Source organism: Plectropomus leopardus, chromosome 17, assembly GCF_026936395.1.
Source record: "Plectropomus leopardus strain MGB_pleo_1.0 chromosome 17, ASM2693639v1, whole genome shotgun sequence".
Classification (NCBI taxonomy): Eukaryota; Metazoa; Chordata; class Actinopteri; order Perciformes; family Serranidae; genus Plectropomus; species Plectropomus leopardus.
Window position 1 is genome coordinate 24,523,866 of NC_142192.1, and position 23,365 is coordinate 24,547,230.

Below are 23,365 nucleotides of genomic sequence, written 5' to 3' on the forward strand. Positions count from 1 at the left end.
TGGCAAATTTACAAAAAGTGGATTGCAGTTGCTGATATCACCACGAACTGCTTCAACCTCTATCTGCTTCGTATGTATAGTCAGTGTTTTACAGACAGTAAATGGCGATCAGTAAGCTCCCTTTTAACAGAAAAAGACGGGACTCAGTCTAAGTGGATGCTGTATTCAGAGTATTTTCACCTCTTAACCTCGCCATCAGACAGCCCTTTCCTTGGCGCTACATTTTCTTAACTGTATAACATCGATAATCCTATGCAGAAGCCCAACGGTGCCGTGAACTGTATTACACTGCCAGTCAGCTGTTTGGATCAGAAAATGCTGTTTCATGATCCATCTGAAAGCAGCAATGTAATGTTGAGCTATGGGGTGTGAATCCTGTCTGTTTCTACAAAAAACGCCATCGACTGTATATAATACACTGATTATGTGTAAGTATCTCATCCAGCCCCACTTCAAAAATCCCCAACTGCCCCTTTAATATTGCAGGGTTTCTTTTTCAATGAGCTAAAGTCTTGTGCAAGTTTAAATTTCAACCTAAAGAAAAATTAAGGAATCCTTCAAGTTATTTCAATAAATCCTGTGGAGGGCATGAAAGTGTGGAAGAAAAGTGTTTTACCTCCTAGTTTTATCTTAATGCATTATTGTCCGTCCTGATTGTCGTCCTGATTAAACTCATCGGTACTACCCATAGAATTGGACCTGAAAAAGTCTCTTTATTTTCTCAACAAATGCCTGTGCAACATGTCATGGCAAACTATCTAAAAGTTGTAGAGATATTCCAGTCTGGACCGGCAGACAGACCAAACAAATGTCAGACAGTGCAATCCCTTTAGCTATGCCGCTAGCACGGTTCAATTAAGGCCACTAAAACAGTCACTTCTGAGAGAAAATGATTATTATTTGCAGGACCGCAAGTGTACGCATTTCAGGAAAAATGCGCACAGACGTAAACATTTGAACTCCTGAGTGAACATGTCAAACAAAGAAAGAGGTCATGCTCTGATTGATCGGGGTTAAACAAGTAATATATGTTTTGTGACAAAGTCACAGCAGGATTTCAAGGCAACACAATCTCCTAACTTGACAGACTGACCGCCTCATTTTCTGCACATAAATGTTGTGCAGTTTGATCCCAACAGCAGAGCTCTGTGACCGGTGAAAACAAATCAGAACTGACAAAAATGCCTGATGGGTTATCAGATTTGCATAATACTGTTTAGAAAACATTGCCCAAGAATTTTGAGATTTTTATCTGTGGTTAACCAGAACCCACAGACAAGGTTGCACAACATGGTAGGAGGATGAGTGTTTGTGTTTGTTCCAACCACCCATCTATTACCTGCAGCTGTCATGAATTTGGCATTAAAATGTTGTGAAAGGCTTCAATTTTCTCTCAGAATAGAACGCAATTGTACAGCGGAGAACGGAGGGAGCGGTGAATGTCCGAGACACCGGATTAAACATGTCCCTCACGTACTGGCTTGTTTGGGCTGAGGCTGCTGACCATAAATGCCCCCTTTTTCTATTGATCATCAACCTGTAAGACAAATATGGCCTGTGACAAACAAACTGCTTCTGTCTCAATAACAATTCTGGTAAAGCAGCGATTTAGGACACCGACGTTAATCATTCACCGGGGCAGTGGAAATACTCTGACATCAAATATCTGCCATCCAGGTGGGGAAAATGGAGAATGAAAAGCCTTTAAATGAATATTGACTCATACACACAGTGGATGAAAGTGAGGAGGCCATCAAACATGCCTGTACTTTAAAACCCTCAGGACACCAGCACCACCGCACGTTTTACTGTCCCAGTTCTGTGCAACACTGAAAACAAGAACAGACGATTTCTCACCAAAGGCAGAGCGTTACATCATTTCTTCTATTCTGTGTTTTTGTTCTGTTTTTTCTTTTTTTTTTTTTAAATATATGATATCATTCCACGCTGAAGCCATCATGCCAGCCACTCACAAGCCAGACAGATCAAGGCCCAGCAGTGTGAAATGTGTCGGCCATTTTGGCTCCGTCAGAGCTGGTGGCACGCAGAGCAACTGCTCATTAGAAGGCAAGTGTGACAGAGCCGCTCTCCCCTCTCCACCAGACGGGTTTGACTTCCTCACCCAAACAGAGTAAAAAGCGGGGGGGCAAATGGTGGCGAAAGAAAGAAAGAAAGAGGAGAGAAAGCAGGAAGGCTGGAGGGAGAGTGAAAGTGGAAAGACGGGGGTGAGGGAGATACGGCGTGAGACAGGGCAGGGGAGTGAGGGAACGTGCCGGCGGATATCATTAAGGTCGGGCGCAGGGCTGTTTAACGAGCGAGCTCACAGCACCCCTTCATCCTCTGTGGCGCCTGCTGGCTGGAGGCCCCCGGGTCCTGGCTCCCCAGTAGGGGCTGCAGCCTGTTCCATCAACGCCGAACATAGGGGGGAGTCGAGGGTGAAGATTTATTTTCTCTCACTACCTGTGGAGCAACCAGCACATACACACGCGCAGACTTAAAAACAAAAAACTCTGGGTCTCACTCACATGAACGCACGCAGCCTCAGGGAAGAAAGGTTTACCGCGTGCACACTCTTTTTTTAATCTGCAGTCAGAGGTTTAATTGACTCTGCCTGACACATAAACATAGTGGTAATAACCCCGGCGTCCCCTTGATGTCGGGCAGTGGAGCACACAGCTGTGCTTGGTGCTGGGAAAAGTCACCGGGCAGCGGGCGTCTGCTAGCTTGTAGCATCCCTGCTGTCGCCTTGTTCAGCTGTGAAACTGCGCTGCCGCCATGGGAGGCTGACCAGAGGACATTTGTGGCGTGCTTTATCAAAGTCAGTCGGATGTTGCAGCGTTGGATAAATGTGGATTCATGTCAAGCTGTAGCTGACGCCAAGATCAGAGAGCAAAAACTTTAAAAGCACTTGCACTGTCTTTGGTTTTTAAGTTTTTGCTCACTCATCTTGGTGTCAGGCTACAGAGTCACCTTAAGATAGACTATTATGAGCCTGATTTCACGATTTTAAAAGGACTTTTTGACCACTGAACGCACTTGTTTGGCTACTGAATGCTGCTAATTTTAGTTGCTTTTTGAAAATTGGCCAATCGTTTTCAGTCTGTTGTTTGTAAAAAAAATCTTTATGCTGTTTGTTTTTTACTTTTTGCTGTTGTGAGTTTAGTCTTTTGTTCTTTTGTGTGAAATTCATGCTGCTGTCTTGGCCAGGATTCCCTTGAAAAAGAGATTTACAGTCTCAATGAGACTATTCCTGGTGAGATAAAAGTTAAATAAAAATATAAAGATCATGATTTTTAGTCATTTAATGTTTGTTCCCCATTTTGCCGCTCGTCTTCATCTGCTATCTTAACTCCTTATCTTAACCGACATCATTTGTTGCCAAATCTCACAAGAGTTTGTTTCTTTATCAGAGACATGTCTAAAACAAAGTTATTTTTTTCCTGATTTGTCTTTCTAAAAAGTTGCCATTTTGGTGTCAGAATGTTTGAAGGGTTGTGAAAAATGGGTCCAATATTTACTTCAGTGACTATGGGAATAAGGGAAAGGTCATAATCTCTACTCTCATCTATTTTTCCCATTGGAATAAATAGACTGACATAATGTTAGACATGATTTGGGAATTTTATGAACATAATGTAAACAGTAACCAAAACGATGTTTATTCAAAACACTGAGAACAAAAACAATATGGTTATCATTAGTAATCTTTTGATCTCTTTTTTACTATGAATAGAATTAAAATGTGTTTCACGGTCAACATGACTAAAATAAAAGATCAAGTCATATTTCTCTGTAGACTTCGAGGGAGAGCAATTTCTCATTCAAATACATCAGTTAAAGGCGGGGAGAGAGATTACAATCACAAGGCTGAGAGGTTACTGAGATTGTTTAACCAGTGACACAAGTATAAAGAAAGAGCAGAGAATTACGGAAGGAATAATAGCCGTTAGGATGAATAAAAAGTCATGTTAGCACTTTTTTTTTTTGGCAATGCACCACAGAGAAGACATAAATAGATATGAAGCTTTACAAAAATCTGACACCTACTTTAATCGGTTGCTCTGATGAAAATAACACTTCATGTTATCTTCCTAGTAAGCTCTTTTCTATCTGCCGGTGCAATGAAACCCTGTGCTATTATAAAATACGATTTAAAAACTAGGTTTTGTGATTGTACAGACTTCTGCAGTAACCACCGAATCACATGAACAGACCAATAATGAGCTGATCCTACTAACAAGTGCTGTCTGTGTATCCAACCCTTGATATATCTTATTCCTCTGTGACATTGTCTTAAAAACATTAAAAGACAGTAATGAGTCACACTTTGCTCTGGCTGACATGTTCCCTGCCACTGTTGTTTTGTTTGAGTTATTTTAAATAGTCACTAAGGCACCATGTTCACAGCTGACTGAAATAGTCTCAAAAAAGTATTATTAACTCCTGTTTGAGTGACGTTTGCTAAAAACTATTGTGCCAAGCTGTTCTGGGAAATTACTTTAGCTCCCCCTTCAACCAGAGAATGTGTTTTCTTACCTGTATGTCCCTTAAAATGAATTACCTTAATTACCTTACTTATTTTTATCCGTTAAAGTTTGTTACAACGTGGGTTTTCAGGTTCCTGTCTGAAATTTAAACTAATGCTGACTAATGCTACATTAAGTGCGTCATCAATACGAAAGAGCAGCGTCAGTACAGATAGCAGAGTTAGCTTTAGCATCGCGTAAATTTCGACAGCAAACACGGTAAGAGTATGCAGTTTTCGGATAAAAACTGAAGCCTGGAGCTTCTTTTCTTTATCCACCAAAAACCTCATCACGGCAGATATGAGTGTGTGTTTGTCAGCGACCGGCAGTTAGCCTACAAGCTAACAAACAACATAAATAAAAGATGCTAACTTCACTTACCAGTCTGATACAGGTGTCGGTGTTCAACCGGCTCCAAATATAAGTTTGGGTCTGACTGAGGACCCAAACATTTATGGCTGCGCTCTCCAGTGTTTCCTCTGATGCTAAAGCCAGCCGTCTTGATGCTGACCATAGACTGATGGGCGACATGACAGCTCCCCAAAAATAAGCCAAAAAAATCTCGATCGCCCCCTGGTAGCTGGCTGCAGTACAGGCCATAAGCCCCGCCCCCTCAATGTTAGTGAACAGCATGGATCTTTTAGGTAAATGGACCAAACTCAAACTAGTGCACTAGAATAAACATCAATCTCTTAAAGGGCTCTGGGTCATGTCAAACCAATTTAATTCTAATTATTTATATAATTTAATTCTGCTCAAATGATCTCAGATTTCTGGAAAAATATATCCCTTCCAGATTTTGAAAAAATGGGAGGAATTTATGTTAGTTAATTTATGTGTGTTTTTTTTTGTTTGTAAAATGTCTGCTGCACCGCAACGATTTGGTGTTTGGTTTTACCACTGTGGTGGCTAAATTACTTTTTGGGGTCTAAGAATGAGTAGCTATCAGGGGCCTGTGAATATGTTGAGCTCCAATAACAATACTGTTGCTTTGTTAATATCTACATGAACAAATAAATAAATAAATAATAATAATAGTAATGAATTTGAATTAAACATATATATATATATATTCTTAATTTAATATATATTTTAAAATTCAAATTCATTATTATATTCTAATTATATATAAATATATGTTACTACTTCTAGTAATGAGCAGTGTAAAAAATGACTAATAACATCTCAGTAATTGGTAACTGTAATATTATTGCAGTCACCCCAAAACCAAATATCTCTTTATAACTTTACTTTTCTTTTTTGCGCTAATACCGACTTGAAATATAAAAATCAATCACATCAGTGGATTCATTTTCGTAACTGTCGCACTGAACATGAATGTCAAAAAGCAGCAAGCTAGTTTGGAAGATAAAAACACTTTAATTTGACTGAAAATATTCCCATAACCCTGATTTTGTCAAAAGGAAAGTTGCCAGAAACATCACTGTTCCAGGTAGTGGTGCTAAGTCGAAATTACTACTAGGTTTTGTGGGGTGTAACCAAGAGTAGGCTAATATAACCTTACAAATAGTGTAACAAATTACTGTTGGTGGGGAGTAAAACAGAAAGCAATAATAGTACTTTTGGAAAGACTAATGAGTAATTTATCACTTTTTTTTTTGAGTGGCATGTCCAACAGTGGTCGAATGAGCCATGCTTCTGAAAAATATTGATTTACGCAGCTTTGAGACACAAACATGAGGCAAAGAAAGCTAAACTGAATGCAACCTTCCCAGTTTTGGGCCCCATTATTTCCCTCTGTACACTGTGATTGTCCGATGGAATAGATTCTGCAGCCTTCTTTTGTGACCTGAAAAAGACCCCTTAAACTTTGAAAGGCTGCCACAGTAAATCAGTGTAAGGGAAGTGCGCATTATCCTCTGCAGCGCTGACACTGGTCGTGGCAAAGCTGGCGAGATAAAACCTCATAAAAAAAGTGTCTGTTTGAGATGAGAGTACAGCCAGGCGGTGCAGAGCGGGGACCGCGAGTTCACGACCGGATGGATGTCAGCTTGATCTCTACTGAATCAACACCCAGCAAAGGTTGATAAGGAGGCTTAACCTCCTCTGCTGGTGAAGAGACTCTCTCCTGATGCCCACTTACATGTGTGCACAGTTTAGTAAAGATACAGCGGATACATAACGGCACGGTGACGCTTCCACTTGCAGATACTGACACATGTAGAGATAATGATACACAGAGAGGCAGAGTCGCTGAGATCGGGGACGATGCTCTGCAAAATAAGCAACACCAACCGCTTTGAAAGGTTTTGGTATCAGTCATATTGACAGGATGTGTGAGAACAGGATGAAGTGGGAGACAGGGAGAGAGATGTAGGGGGAGGAGTGGGTGGGATATAGATGAAAGACAACAGAAGGACAAAAACAAAGAGATCAAAAACAAAAAGTTGAATAAAAGTAAAAAAAAAAATGAAAGCAGGAGAATAAAACGGGGAATATGAGAGGGGGGTTAAAGCAAAAAAAAAAAAAAAACTATTTTGACACAAACCACTGGTTGAAAACAACACGTAGGGAGAAATCAAACAAGATAAGAGACGGGGAGAGATAAGACACGGGGAGAGACAAGGGGAGCATAACAGAGTGTGAGAAAATAGAAACTTTTCTTTGTCAAAGTGGCAAAGCTTTAGCACTAAATGCGGTTTCTTGCTCCCTCTCCCTCACGACAATAAAACATGAAGGAAAACAGATGTGATAACCCTCGCTGCTCAATGTGATAAAGTGTCAAGCACCCCACACACACACACACACACACACACACACACACACACACACACACTGACAAACACACCCGGTGTGTGGCCAGAGCCCCCTATCTGGGTACCAGTGCTCATCCTGACACTCCAAAGGGGCTCAGCGTGCGCACAGTCTAAGATGTTTAATTCATATGGCCGCCTGCTTGCTTGTGCTCAACATGAATGTGTGACGGAGGAGGATGGGAATGCAAAGCGTTATGCACAAGGCTGAGGGTGATGCAGAGACACAAGAGAGGGAGGCTACATAAATAGAGAAGAGAGATAATGCCAATGAATGAAGGAGAAGAAAGTAATGTAGGAGTTTCCACAGCGACAAAGAAAAACAAGGTTAGAGAAATAGAGAACTGTGAGGCACCAAAATGATGCCGCTGAGTGAGAGAAATTAGATGAGGGAGCACGCGTTTGAGATGCAGCTCTCAGACAGAATAAGCAATGGATGAAAGTGGAGCAGCAAAAGTGAAAGAGAGAAAAGAAGGACAAGTGGAGGGAAATTTCACAGACACACAAAATAAAGACAACAACAACAAAAAACAAAAAAACGGTGGAGATCTCATGCAGGCGGGCGGTAAGAGCCCAAAGTGCTGAGGGTGTGTGTTGCAGGTCTCAGGAGAGGCAGGCAGGGGACTGAGTGCTAGTGATTTTCTGTCATATCTCTCTTTCTTTTCATCCCTCACGCCTGTTATCCACCTCCTCCTCCTCCTCATACCTCACCCCACCCTGCAACACGTGTAGAAAAAGTACTACAGCTTGTGTTCAGCATTTGTGGGCACATCAGTTTTATTGCAGGATTAATCCTGATACCTGGTATAATTAGTTTCTCAAAATTAAGATCATGTTTCTCAGGCAACCTGTTCTTTTCTGTCATAAAAAAGGACACTGAAGTCTATCTCCTTTGTTACTGAAAAAAAACTTTAACTCTGTGTATTTTTCCCAAAAAGCAAATGAGAAGATGTTCTCATTTCAAACTAAACTTTATATTTCTCAACAATGCTGTGGTGAACGTGTGGTTAGATCTGGCACAAAGACACTTTGTTCAGGTGCGGAAGAGATCACGTTTTAAGCTGGTGGCACATGAGCCGCGGGATGAGCAGGGACAGGTTGGTGAAAAACATCCGGGTTTAGAGGCTTAGATGCTTCTGGGAAAAGCTGCCAAGTGTGGGTGAAAAAACACCCGGGGTCGGAGCCACGATCACCGGTGGAAAAGCCGCAAAAGGATGCCAAAAAAAAAAGTAGTGTTGTAGCTTGGGCCAGGCGTCTGGCCTTGGAGTCACGCTATCCAGCATCCCCTCTGCCTAATGGTTATAAAAGTCTGCCTATAAATTAGGTCACTTTAGAAACACAGATTTAATACGTATGAAATGTGCAAATGTAACATATTTGTGGTTTGCAGAAATATATTGGCAACATTTCTTCAGTCTACTGGGCTGCTGGTTCCCAGGTCTTTAAATACCGATGCTTTGTCGCGGCCCTCGTGTCTCATGGATGCACGGGGAACCCTTCAGTATTCGTTTGTGATGCACAGTTGAAACATGTTGGAACATGCAGTCAGTGTTGGGAAACAGTTAGGTTTGGACAACAAAAGTGCTTTGTTAGATTTAAAAGAAAGATCATGATCCAGCTGAAAATATCTGTTTGTTATGAAATGTAAATACAAGAAAGTGTCAGTGTGTGACGACCACAAATAAACATTAACGTTCTTTTAAAACAACTCTGACTTTTTGGTTTGATGCAGGACACAAACTGTGCCTGACCAAGCACCCAATCAGCACCCAAAGCAAGCCTGCATCAATGTCTGCCGGCCTCCGTCCTCTCTGTTTAGACACAACTGACAAACATTGTGGAAGCACTGGACTGACATTTTATCATTTATCTTGATCAGATCATTTCTGTCATATCTAATATGTATTGTTCATTATTTTCCTGCCTCATTAGCTTGCAGCTCGCAGAAAAAAATAGACCAGATGCCATCACTATGGCTACAGATTGTGAGTCCGCCGCAGAGGTCAGGGCCGTCGTGCGTTCAATGTGAATGGTCTGATTGTGCAACACAGGCGCATAAAGCAAGTAGCCGGCGCTCAATGGATAATCGGCGCACTTTGCAGCCGTTCGGCATCCAGTCTACACCGGTGTAATGCTTTCTACATGCACTCTACTCCACCGTTACATTTTGCCTAAAGGAAAATCTGTCTCCCTCTTACTAAACTAAGCTGTTTGTTGCCATTTGAGCCTAAAAAGAGCAACTTGCAACAGCCCAAGTTTGATTATGGCCCTGGGACTTTTGTTTGCTGGTCATACCTCTCACTCTCTTTTTCTCTTCATTACTACTCAGTGAAATAAAGGGAAACTTTTTCCCATCTCTAAATGGTTCTTTACTGCAGTATCACTCAGCTATTTACCTCGCAGGAGCCATTAAAAATACAACCAAAGATATGATGCAGAACATAAACAAATAAAATCCAAACACAAAAATGAATGACAAGGCTGAGGTAAAGATAGTCAGATAACACAAATCCCTCAGCCAGTCAGGGACTGGTATTGTCTATAAGCGGGTAAAAGATGGTTACTGACATGAGTGTGCACATTCAGCTGCTTTGCCTACCAATGCTGCCTGATAAAGTGGAAAAAAAAACAATGACGCTTCAGCTTTGTAAATGACTGCGCTCACTTTGCATACTCACAGTCATTCTCGATTGTGGCCTACGGCGTGTCCTGCAGGCTCCAGAGGCTCGATGGCGGCTGCTGAAACTGCAACATCACACCTCTCCAACATCTGTCACATCTGTCAGGTAATCGTTTTTGCAAACTCAAGTCTACATCTGCTGCATGTGAGTAGATGTACACACACTCACACAGGCCTGCACAGTGAGAGCAGATACAGTGTTGTTGTTGGCCAAGAAAAACACACATTAAACATGAAGATTAATCTGTTTATTATATATACTCATCATGATATCAATATCATTATTAATATCCATCATTAGGCACCTTATACAGTATGTAGATAGATCGGGGAGTAGACTCAGTCTGCATGCCGGTTGGTTACAAAAACACTGGGAACTGAATCGAAACATGCTGTCAACACGGCAGAGAAAAAAAAAATCTGTTTAGATTGTATTTGAGGTGTCCTTACATGTTTGCTTCTACACATAACTAAAGTGAAACCCGTGACTGCTAATTTGTCAAGAGATATGCGTGTATAAATGTGTGTGTGTGTGTGTGAGTGTGTCTGGGTTTGTGTGCGTTTTGCGTGCGTGCCAGCATGTGTGAAAAGTTCTTGTGCAATAAACATTGTGTGAGGTTTAGTCTGGCGTTCCCTTGTGTAACAGTGCACTGTGTATCAGCGTCTATGAGTGCGTGCCAAGCCTCTTACAGGTACTGGGAGACTGAGCCAGTCCAGGCAAGTCCTCGGCGACACCTTGGCAAAGTTGCCAGATCTCGAGCTGGTTATACCTGGAAATCAGAGCCAGAAACACAGTGGAAAGTTCTCCTCATGCCTCTGGAGGAAAATCTATTTGCTCACTTTTCTCCACTGCGTGTCGGGAGCGAGCACACACTCTGGAGAGTAACAATAAAGAATCGATATTTTACCGCATACACCCAGCGTTAATACAGCGCTGCAGCCTGGATCACTAAAACACACTGCTACATTTGTTATGTAGTGTACTGCAAGCAAATTCAGGTTTTGACCCAAGGTTTATACTGTCTGCATGAAATTTGCAAAAATTATTTTCAAAGAAGCTCTGAGAGAATACATTTTGACACAAGCATTTTCAATAATGCTTAACAGCCACTCTGAAGTGCAGGATCGCAATTGAGTTAGAACACAGACACAGTACTTTCTCTACAGGGCCACAATCAAAAATATGATGAAATACAATGCAAGTGGTTGATATATTGTAAGATCACAAGGATTCAGCCTTGTGTTCTTTTTCCACCAGATTTTTGGGGATGCATGGACCTTGATTTTGTCAGGCTGTTGTGCACACATCTGAATGTTTCTTAAACATATCTGAGCTAAACATAGAGTTTAACATGGAGAAAGTTTGACTTTTTTCTTGCCATAACTTAGACAAGAAGATAATTATTCCAATAATAATAATAATAATAATTACATAATTCCAATCTCATGTCTGTCTGCTATAATGAAGCTACAGTGAGCAGCCGGTTTGCTTAGCTTACCAGTAAGGCTGGAAACAGGGGAACTACTTGCCTGGCTCGGTCTAAGGTATCCATGATACATATAGGTATTTCACGTATATTCATGGACCAAATTTCAAAACCTTTCAAGGACCCAAGATAAAATTTCCATGAGTGTTCACAATGTATAACAAACATTGCTCCATCTCAGACATGCAATTCAGTTTAAAAGTAGTAGTTGGCTGTAGCAAAGGTATGGAAGCTGTAGTTTTCATGATCCTACGTGTTAAATTCTGCTGTAAAAATATTAATTTTCTCTTATTCAAACAGTCAAACTCTATTTAAACAGAATACCTAGCTGGCTTACACGGGAGAAAATAAAGAAACATTCGTCATGGTAAAACAAAACGTTGTCACACATCAATGCATTTTAGGGAAACATTATGTCGACAGCCACAGAAAATAAATTTGCTGTTATGTTACATGGAGTTAATCCATGGAAGTACTGCAATAATTAATTTCATCATACACAACAAAATTGACTTTTCCAAAACTTTTGAGGATTTTACCAATTCCATGACTTTCCCTGGGAAATTCAGTGACTTAATTAATTGACTAACTTAATTTCTATGACTGTGGTAACCATGACTACTTCAGTTTATGTACAGACTAAAAGCTTTAGAGCTGCTGGTTGTTGGATTTTGTTGCTTTTGGATGGAGGGCTTTTCACATTTTTCGGTTTTGTACCTTCTTGTTTCCTCCGTCCTTCTGCCTGAGACCGCAAACCGTTCTCAGTGCGTCATCTTAAACATGTCTCAATTCCTAAAATGAATCTTGGGGAGAATGTAGGTGTACCGGAGGAGAAGTGAGCAAGGATGCACAGCTGTATCCTTCGCAGCTTTACATTTAATGATCAAAAATTAAGTCTGTTATTCATCCTGTCATCTGACGGTTTTCCAGATGGCCTCCAACATTTTTCGAAGTTTATTTTTTAATATCGGGAAAACATTTAATGCCATCGTCAATTTGAGGTAGTGTACTGATGACCGATGACAGTGATATTTCGATGTTTTTTAAGTTGTGTTGCTAAGCAACCAAAATCTAACAATTTCCAAACGTCTAACGTTAACATCATCTTGACGTAGAATATTTAGTCATAAGGTACAGAGAACAAAACCCAATGTCTTCCAACCGTCATGATCTTAATGTCTGCACAACATGAAATTCTCATGTCATGATCAAGAAACATTAAAAAATTATCAACCAAATGTTCATTCCAACCAAAGTTTAAAATCTGCAAATTATGAGATTTAAATTTGAACTTTTACGTGGTTATTGTCAGAAATATAAGAGCCAAACAAAAGCACATCCTACGAAAAAACGGAACTGCAAAAGTCACAACGGCAGGCGGCTTTGCTGCATTTGGACAGAGTAAAGCGGGCCATTTCCTCCTGTTTCCAGTCTTTATGCTAAGTTAAATGAATGGGCGGCTGGTGGTATCTTCATAGGACACAGAAACGAGTGTTTTGTCACACTTCTCATCCTACATAATAAGTATATTTCCCAAAACGGATCCTTTAATGCCAATGAGAGGTCACATAGAATTTTTGAACATTTTCATCAAGTTAAATTCATTGTATCGATGAAAATAGTTGTATTAAAGTGGAGTGAACTCCTGCAGAGTCGTTTGCATACGTTAAGCCAGATCTCATACTCACCCTTCTTTTACAACTGCAAACCATTCCTCCCAGTTCACACACTGACAGTGGAGAAACTCCAAACTCAACGGAAGTTTCAGCCCTCCGCTTCCTCCTGTGGCCTTGACAGACACGGACACGACATGTCCACCCGACCATGAAATAGCCACTTGTGTTTTAGCCCGAACAACTCCATTCCTATGTGACTGTCAGCACACACACACACACACACGCACACACACACACACACGCTCCTTGAGGCTTTTGTAGTCCAGGAGGACCGACTGTATGTCCTGAAGAACTGATCGATACTATTCAATCTGCTCACGGGTCTTTGCCGCATTAGGCTACTGCTGCTATCCAAACAATGAATGGGTGGACACAGAGGGGCCCGTGTACAAATGGAATCCCATTAAAACGCCATGGCTCTCGGGGGCCGACGCTGACCCCCCCCCCCCCACCCCTTGCTCAAACTGCAGCAGCTATTTTATGCACCTCTGATTGACAGCTCCCATCCAGGAAGGGAAAGATGTTGTTGCCATGACAACAGCTCATGCTACACCGGTGCGGATGCAAGCTTTTTGATAAATATCACTCGACTGAAACCTGCATCGGATACTGAGAGGTCATTATAACAGCTACGGGGTTTCACAATGTATTTACACTCATAGACAGCGAAGATGATCCGAGTACAGCTGTTTTGTTTGGTGACAGACACATGTGCTTTTAAGTGCGGTTAAAATACCTATAATATCAACAGTGAGTGGCCATTATTCACATTGACAGCAGAGATTTTGAGTTTCTCAACAGGGATAAATAGAATACAGTGTCTCTTCCTAATAGACTGACAGACGACATTTCCATGATGAGCTTTGCGCACAGCACGTCTCCTTTCTACACTATTTTCAATACATCTCATCTAAAAATAGTTTCAAGCTGCGAGATGGAAAGCAGACAAAGCAATAAAAGAGTCGGCGATACAGAAGGGGAGGAAATGAAAAAGCCTCTTCTTTTGTTATCTGTGATGTCTTTTCTTCTTTTTCTCTCCTCATTAGCAGTAAAAAGTTTAGAGTCGAAGCATCTCTTGGTTCAAGAAGCCCTTTTGCTGTGCCTGTTCCTTTTTTTTTCTTACAGCCACTCCCTTTTTTTCCCCGGTTTACCTACTAGCACAGTGCTTTTAGGGACACCGAGGGAATTTCCTTCTCGCAGTTCATCCCTTTTTTCCCTCCAGGTTCTGCTTCATCTCCTTCAGATTGCTTTTCACAACAATGTCGTTCATTTCGGTGGGAGCCAACTTAACTGTACCTAATGTGATGCCAGGTTCAGTGTTTATTCCTCTGCTAACTGTGGGTTGTTTGCACAGAAAAGTTCTCTCAGGCTTACCGTCTACCCCGAGAGAGTGATCCACAATATGGAGAGGGCAAAAAGTGAAGGAGAAATATGGATACTTCACCAGGCGTTGTTGAACACCATTTACAGCATCTATGCACAGAATGAGAGCCCAAAAAACACACAAATGGTGGTATAAAATGTGTCACCCCGTTGCGGCCGTGGGAATAGCCTGTGAGGAGATAAAATGGAAGAAAAAGGAACGAGAGGTGTGTAGCAGTGGTCTTGTGGACAGTTATATCTTGCAACCACTGAAAGTTTCAGCCCGCCGCCAGAATAAAATGTTGGTATTGTGTGTTTTTGCAAAACACAGATATGTTACATTTGTACATTTTCTTATGTATGACATTCAGATTACGTGTTTATGAGCTGATTTTCTCATCAGGAGGAGGAGGAGGGGGTGGTGGTGGTTGGTGTGACACCTTAGCGAGACGCCTGCCAAACAGCAGAGAGCAGCAGAAAATTGTTCGAGATCATCTAAAGTGTTTTTAATGTTAGCTCAGGACATGTCCAGTTGTCTTTTTACTGACAAAAAAGGGTATTTTTAGCAAGATGTTGGGACATTTGCAACCGTGACAAACTGATTATTTTTTTAAGGGCAATTTTTGGAAATGTCCAGGCATGTTTGTAGCCACAAAATCATGTGGCTTATAACAACCGCCCAGGACATGTCAAGTCATGTTTGAGCGACAAAATTGGGTGTTTTTTGACAACATTTCGGGACATGTCCAGACATCTTGAAGCAACAAAATTATATGGCTTATAAGAAAAGTCCAGGACATGTCCAGCCGTGTTTGAGCATAAAACAACAGATAGGGAAGTATCAAGCCATTTTTGTAGCAACAAAACTGCATGTTTTTGGAACATGTCCAATTGTATTTGAGCAACAAATACGGGTATTTTTTAATGACAGTGTGGGACATGTCCAGCAGTGCTGAAGTAATAAATGTGGGTGTTTTTTAATGCCAATTTGAGACATGTCCAGCCATTTTTTAAAAAATAAACAACAGATGGGGACATCATGCATATTTTTAGCGACAAAACATGCTTTTTAACGACAATTTAGGGATTGTCCATGTGTTTGTAGTGACAAAACCGTGGTTTTTAATGACAGTTCCGGACACATCTAGCCATGTTTGTTGTAACAGAAAAGGGTATTTTAAGCCGAAGTTTTGCTCGCCCTAACTAAGTGATTTTTGTGTCTACACCTAATGTACAGAAAAGTAAAATTTCATAATACTGGCTACATACGACATGTACAAATGTCATATATTCGTGGTTTACAGAAAACTAAAACGTTTGCCAGCGTTTATTCTGGTAACTGGGCTGAAAGTCCTTAGTATGGCAGAGCCAGGCTCAGATGTGCACCATAAAAGTACTCATGGGAGATAATTTACATTTAGATGCTATGATGGAGGAGCTAACATGCCACAAACAGACCAACAGACTCTGTTTGAGTCTGAATGATGAAGAGGATTATAAGTGTCACTCTTTTCTATGACGGTAAGGTAGGTTTTTCCTTAAAAGCAAATCGGCACACACAAATGAAATGCAATGGTGCAAAGCTTATTTTTCTGTTTAAATGCTTTTGGGAAACCCAGCCAAAGCAAGTGTTGAATTCTGGGAAGATTAATTGTTGGAAGGGCTTGGCTGTCAGCGTGGATCTTGAGGGAGAGGGAGTGAAGTGATTCTGAGAGGAGTGGAGGAGTTGTAGCGTGAGAGGTCTGGTGGAGGTTTGGCTGCAAAGGTCAGGAGCAACTGGAGATGTGACGCCTGTAATGGAAACTGTGGGTCAGATTCCAGGAAGCTTTGAGAAAATTGTTTGGACTGTGAGAAAACAGCAAGTCAGAACTCGTGGGAGCTTCTCAGGAGTGGCTGGGAAGGAGGCATGAGTTTTTTCCAGATCCGACGAGGACGGAGACCAAAGGTGCGAGACGGAGAGCTGAGATTGTTCCACGAAGAAGTCTGGGGATCACATAATTGGGGTGGATGTTGGCAAGGCGATGGGCGTCTGCGTCCTTTTGTGACTGGATCGTCCTCCTCCGTCGGGCTATGGTGAAGACGGAGTGCACTCCAGAGAGGCTGCAGAAGAAAAGAAAACAAAAAATTAATGAGAGAAAATAACAGAAAAGTGGGTTGGGGGTGTGAAACGGCACAAAAAAGAGCTCCTGTTAGAAAGAAGAGATTGAGAAAAATCAGAAATGGCAAGAAAGAGAAAAATAAGACGAAAACAGACAAGCAAAAAAAGAAACAATGACGACCATCACAGGAAGAGCAGGGAGGGCGGGGGTTGTAAAACCGAACCGCGCGGAGTGACGTAGATGAGAGGAAATTAAGAAGTTGAGATCAAACAGGAAAAGAAAGAGAAAGGGCCAAGATAACAAGCATGGGCACAGTGAGGCATAAAAATGGATCAGGGGGATGGAATTAGAAAAATAGAAGAGAGAGGAGAGAGATAAGAGAGACAGGATAAAAGAGAGAAAGAGAGAGAGAGAGCGAGAGAGATGGAGGGGAGGACGAATAAAAAGAGAGGAGACATAATTATAAAATGGCACGAGAAAATCAATGCAGGGAGCATCATTGTGCTTGCAGCCGCCGTACAAAGGGAGGTGGAGAGCAGCGGTGTGTCCATCAAACGCATACACACCAGCACATGTCAGTGTCTCTCTCTCTCTCACTCACACACACACACACACACACACACACACACACACACAGAAGCATTTCAAATGCAGAGTGAAGACAAGGAGGATGAGTCAGGCAGATGAAGCGGAGAGAGACAAGTGACATTTAGAGCTCAGTCGGAGCATGTGATGACAAGGCACAAAGATACATGCCAGCCCCAACTCTGACAACAGCTTGTGTGTGTGTGTTTGTGTGCATGTGTGTGTGTGTGTGTGTGTGGATTCAGAGCTTGGTGCAAGAAAACTTATTTGTGATTTTATATATATAATTCTTTTCAACTGCGGGAGGTGAAACTGAGGCCAGAGAGCCAACACAAAAGCTGAGAATTCACGTCAACTTTTTTGAAACTTTAGCAATCAAAGTTTAAGAAAAAGTTGGAGGACACACTTTTTAAGTGGTGATATTTAGATTCTTTGCTTAAGTAAAAGTACCAATTCTCCATTATAGGGCTGCAACCAAGAAGAATTTTCATTGTTGATTGATATGTTCAATATTTTCTTAATTGATCAAATAGTTTTGAGTGTAAAAATATCATAAAGTGGTGAAAAATATAGATCATTGTTTCTCAAAACCAAAGATGACGTCCCTGACCGTCTTACGTTACCTTGTATACCTGTTGGATAAAAGGGATAGTTCAGATTTGCTTTTAAAGTGGGGTTGTATGAGGTACTCATTTCAGCACTCCTGGTTTTTGGTAATATGCCAGAAATAAGGTCTGCGGTTAATATAAGCTTAAGTGACTTTCCTGTTTTGTTGTACGACATAAAGTACGACAGTAAAAACCCCACTGTGAACTCTAAAGCGTTTATGCCTTTATAAGGTAATTGCTAACAAGTAGTTAAATGAGACTACAGAACGTCATCACATCGAAAACAGTTTTACAGGCTGTGATGTCGTGTGTTTATAGTCTGAAATTAGCTTTTACTTCTGCCGCTTTCAGTTTGGCTTAAAAAAATCATAAAAGTGGTGTTCATTTGTGAGGATTACCTTGCTGAACCTTGCTGAAACATTTGTTTTTCACAGATCTTATTTTCAACAATAATCCTAAATCCAACAGAAGAATCCAATAAGATTTTTGATGAGTGAAGCGTCAACCTACAGAGAAACATCGTCCCTGGGGCACTTTACTACAAACAGCAGATGTCAGTCAGCGTGACCCCAGTTTGGAGAAGCAGCCTGGAGTCAGACACGAAACATGTGCTGCTGTGGAGAAGTCAGAAACAAGATGCATATTAGCCACCTAAAACAAAAGTACCACCCAAAGAAAATCAATATCAGTTAAAGTGTATGCTCTACTGAGAGTTTATGCACTGCTTTAACTTTCCATCAGACAGCCGGCTCTGATGGGGAAGCAGTTAACAGCCTCACTTTCCCAACTCTGCTCTTGTCAAAGCCACCAGACTACACTGACCAAAAAACAGAAATTTTACCCCACTGACCACTGGAGCTGCTGGTCTACCGCTGCTTTGATCACTTAGTTTGTTTGTGCTATTGTGCTAAACATTTTAAATGCCAAAGTCACACAATAACTGCATGTTTTTCTCAGTGGAGTCTGGCTTTGAACAGAGCGATATAACTGCTTCATTTTCCGGTCGGAAAGGTAAAGCAGTTAAAACAATCTCATGACAGCTGATATTGTCTTGAATGATGTGCAATTAATAAGTGTGATCTGGTACTGCTTGTGTAGCAAATCACACTGCTGTTTTAGTTTGTTTTACTATGACTTTGAAGACATTCATGGGTGCAGAATGTCCAAAATAAATGTCCCCGCAGGGACAATTAATCGTATATCGTAATGCAACGCTTTTTATTTTAGAGGGCTGGAAAACATATTGTTGCTGCCCCCGCCTACAGCAGTACATCGCTTTGCCCCAATGTCAGACAGCTTCAGGCTGCTTCTCTAAACTGGAGGCGTGTCAACGAACATCTACTGTATGTAATACACTGACTATGGATAAGTACCTCCATACCAACCATACAGCTTCAACAAATCTAAATGAAACTTGTAATGTAGCAAAGTAAAAAACATCTACACATCTACAAGTACAAAGTAGCATCAATGGGAATGCTACAAGTACCTCAAAATAGGACGAAAGTACAGCACCTTGGCTATTATTGCACAGACACACACACACACACACACCAGAACAGTCATGCAAATTCAACCACGTAATAGTCATTATCATTATTGACAAACAACAATTCATCGAGCTATTTCTGCTCAAAAGCATGTAAACACCATGTCAGCCCAACCCTCCCCCACACACACACACACACACACACACACACACACACACACACACACATGCATACACACTCTCTCACTCCTTGTTAACTGTATTAGTGCCAGGGCTTATCAGTGCAGCGGGACCACACACCACAAAAGGCTGAAATTCATTACAGTCGTAGGAGGGCCTTGACAAGCTGTCAGCATGTTCGAAAGATTCTTCAAATCCCCCTCCCCTCTGTCTCCGGAGAGTGGTGAGAATACTCAGAGCTTAGCTATCTGCTTCCTCACACACACACACACACACACACACAAACACATTCATACAGAGGAATGTCTCCTGGTCTACATCTTAATTTCAAGGATAGTTTGCATTGTCACACACAGAGGGCTGCATTTACAGCGTCATGCAAAAAAACACAGAAAACTCTGCTCTGAATCTTAATTTCATGGGTAGTTTACATTCACTCTCTACATCGCGCACACACACACTTACACACACACACACACACACACACACACACACATACACACATCTGTCTGAGGTAATGCTGAATGGAGCAGGCCTAGAGGTACAGTTCAATGACATACTCTGTATTTCCAATTTATGTCAACATCACAACGCTTCTCTTGGCTGCAACCTCTCACACACACACACACACACACACACACACACACACACACACACACACACACACACACACACAAAGACACATAATACATATGCTCTGCACCTTAATATAAAGGACAGTTTGCTGTTATGGCTGTGGTTACCTCGACAGGAAAACATTTTGGGATGATCAAAGCGATTATTGTTGCCATAAAACCGTGCAAAACAATAAAATCCTTTCACAACCTTTATGCGAACCTATTTTCCAATCTGGTTAAGCAGTTAAAAAGCAGTGTAAAAAAAAAAAAGGAGAGCCATCATCCTTCAGACAGCGCTGTTTCAGTCTTCAAGGACAGAAAAGGGCAAATTATTCTGGAAAATCTTTAACATAATTACTATAATCTGCCAAACCTAAATTAAACAGTCCGGCATGTGAATGCCTCTCTGACATGAGTGTGGAGTGTGTGTGTGTTCCCGTGTCTGACAGAGAATTACAATTTCGGCATGTTTCTGTGGTGTGTAATTGCACGTGTGTGTGTGAATGAAAGGCAGAGAACACTCGGTTTGTCTCCAGTTATTAAACTAACCAATTACAAGCCCCGCTCATCACATTTACGTCCCAAACAAAGGGAGAGTTGATCTATTATTAATGTACTTCTTCCGCAGTGTAATTCACACACAGATTCCGTCTCATACCCATACGTTCACACATGAGTGCTTGCACGCACATTGTACACACACACACACACACACACACACACACACACACACACACACACACACACACACACACACACACACAAATAGTGCTCCCGGAGCCTGTGGTGGCTCAGTCTCCTGTGCCACCGGTACAAATGATGAATGTGAATTGCCAGTATTAACAGATGAGCAGCTTTTCAGAGACAGGTAGTGTGGATCATCAAAATCTCTCCTGCCATGCTTCACTCCTTTCTTCATCTCTCTTTCTCCCCCTTCTCTCTTTCCATGCATTTGTAATCAGACCTGTCTTGCTTGTTTAATCAGAGCACACCTCAGTGTGCAGCCGCATCTGCCACCTCTCTGCTGTGCGCCACATCTCGGAGCGAAAACGCGGACGAAGACATATTTGCACTGATTCTGTCGATCCAGCTTTGAACTGTTCTGTAGGCTTTACCTGCCACTGTATCTCTGACAGGTTGCTGGAAGCGGTAAAGGAATACTCCATCCACCAAATTATCATTTGTATATCAGTTACTCAGCCCGTGTTAAGTTTGTTTTTCTCCACAGTGAATGAAGAATCCAGTGAAAATATTTGATGAATTGAAGTCATAAGGGATCTGCTTTTAACAACAAAACTGCATCAAAACTTCCTTTAACAAAAGAAGAGTTTAGACATGCAACACATTCAACATTAACACGTTTTAAATGAACAAGCGAACAGCGCTCTGTGACGCAGTGGTGGCGGGCCTTCAGAATAGTGCAGACTGAGTGGAGTTTATCTTCATGTATGTGCATTGTGTAAGTTACTAAAATAAAACATTAATGACATTAACGCTGGCAAAACCTCCGCTAACTGAATGCTCTACTTTATTGTGGTGGCTGGAGCAAACATCTAATACGCCTACTTGGCAAAAATTACCTCCACTAATAGCTACTGTGCTCACACCAAAGATGATACGAATTGTTGTGTCATGCTACTCGTTCTTATATGAAAGGTGGAGTTTTTTTAAAAGCATTTTGCAACTAGTAAAAATACGTCCTAAGCAGCAGTGCTAGCCGTTGCAGGTTTGTAGCTAACTGCCTGGCCTTAGCTAACAGCTAACTTGGTTTGCAGTATTGCACAACTGATAGCTGGATGTAAACAAGGAAGCTCCCTGCCCTGAGTGTGGATGGACACAAAGACGTGAATATCACATCCATCGGTCATGTCCATCTGGTTACCCGCTGTGAGTTTGCATCTATTTGCGTCTTTGCATTGGCTTTTTATGTATTCTCGCTGTATGAATTGCTTGCATTGCATTCAGTGTGAACACACTTTAAGTGTATTTCACCAGCGTTTGTGACCGGGAGTTGCCACCACTTGAGTGATTTTTTCAGGGACGGCCCATTGTGAACAGACGTGTTTGAACGGACACTGCACGAAGAAAATAAAGGTTTGTGCAAAACACAAGGTAATGAGGTGGTAAAGTATTGTGAGATGGGCGAACATGTTATTGGTTTTGGTATTTTCTTAGGATTTGTTGATAATAAAGAAATCTAGCTTGAACTGGAAACCTTCATGAATTAAAGGAACAAACGCTTTGGGGAAACAGTGGAAGATGAAAACAGAGAACGGTCAAGACATCCAGATCCTGATTAGTTCTCAGACTGGGATGTGGCTGCACAATAATCCTTCTTGTTTGTGAGGTAGCAAGTCGTCGTTTTTGTGGGAAGTGATACTCTGTTAAGAACGGAGTCTGTCAGCTCGAGATGCCAGAAGCAAAGTTCACACACTGAAAAAATCTGACAAGCCTCACTGCCATTAATCACCACCACCAAGTCAAAAATGTTCAAAACAGATGATCAGAGCAAAAACCAACTCGGGCAACTGTCCGTCTTTAGAGCAGCTCCCAGTTCCCAAACTTTTTGGCTTGTGACCCTTTAAGATGTAGCACAAGACCACTCATCACAGGTTACGACCTCAGTGAGCTGAGTTGTGAACAGTTCAAAGAAAGATTGATTTTTCCTTCTCAGATTGTTTCATTTGAAGGATTTTCAAAGGCCTGAAGAAGTAAAAGCTTTCACAAGAGAAAACTCTAGAAAATAAATGTAACCTAATGATTGATTCCACTTGACATATTTAATATATCTGAGTCTTAGTTGTGTTAATTGAGACAAGAACACGCAACAAGAATGCTAGTTTTTATGGTACCTTATGTCCTTAAAAATCTTCTTTTTTACTACCGATGTTTTTGGACCACATTCTCACAATTCTCATAGTTGTAAGAGCCTCCCTTTTTATTGTGTCTGCACGGCACAACCACAGTTTTTTAAAACATTGATTTGAGGGATGTTTTTGGAAGTACACATGCTACGGACAAAATTTCAAAACTTTACCATGACTTTTCATGGATCCAAAATATTTTTCTTTCTTGCCTCACTTGCCTGGCGTTCAAACATATGAGATTTAAACTCTCTTTAAACACAATTTCAGTATTTTACAGTTTCTGGCTATGATACTAAGTGTCATTTTGATGATTTTTTAAAATAACATTAAAAAAATAATAATAAAAAAAACACCCCAAATTTTTGTTTCCAATAGAAATTGCAGAAAGAAATGTTAAAAGGAAAAAGCTACATGC

General features: G+C 41.2%; 2 protein-coding genes across 7 annotated transcripts in view; both read right to left on the minus strand.

The window, feature by feature from the left end:
* The window catches only part of LOC148186666 (uncharacterized), a 35,994-nt gene extending 30,927 nt beyond the window's left edge, over positions 1-5,067 (minus strand). For all 5 annotated transcript variants that reach the window (XR_015779434.1, XR_015779435.1, XR_015779436.1 and 2 more), the window contains exon 1: positions 4,908-5,067. Coding sequence is in view for 2 of the 5 variants with exons in the window: in XM_088090253.1 (XP_087946379.1) it covers positions 4,908-5,057 (150 nt within the window). In the remaining 3 variants the exon portion in view is untranslated. The remainder of the gene's footprint in view (positions 1-4,907) is intronic.
* Positions 5,068-10,213: 5,146 nt separating this feature from the next.
* The window catches only part of samd12 (sterile alpha motif domain containing 12), a 145,904-nt gene continuing 132,752 nt past the window's right edge, over positions 10,214-23,365 (minus strand). The window contains exon 5 of one of the 2 annotated variants that reach the window (XM_042505969.2): positions 10,214-16,605. In XM_042505969.2, the coding sequence (XP_042361903.2) occupies positions 16,574-16,605 (32 nt within the window). In that variant the 3' untranslated portion in view covers positions 10,214-16,573. Of the gene's footprint in view, positions 16,606-18,340; positions 18,412-23,365 lie in introns of those variants that run through there. The other variant, XM_088090161.1, reaches the window with a different exon arrangement.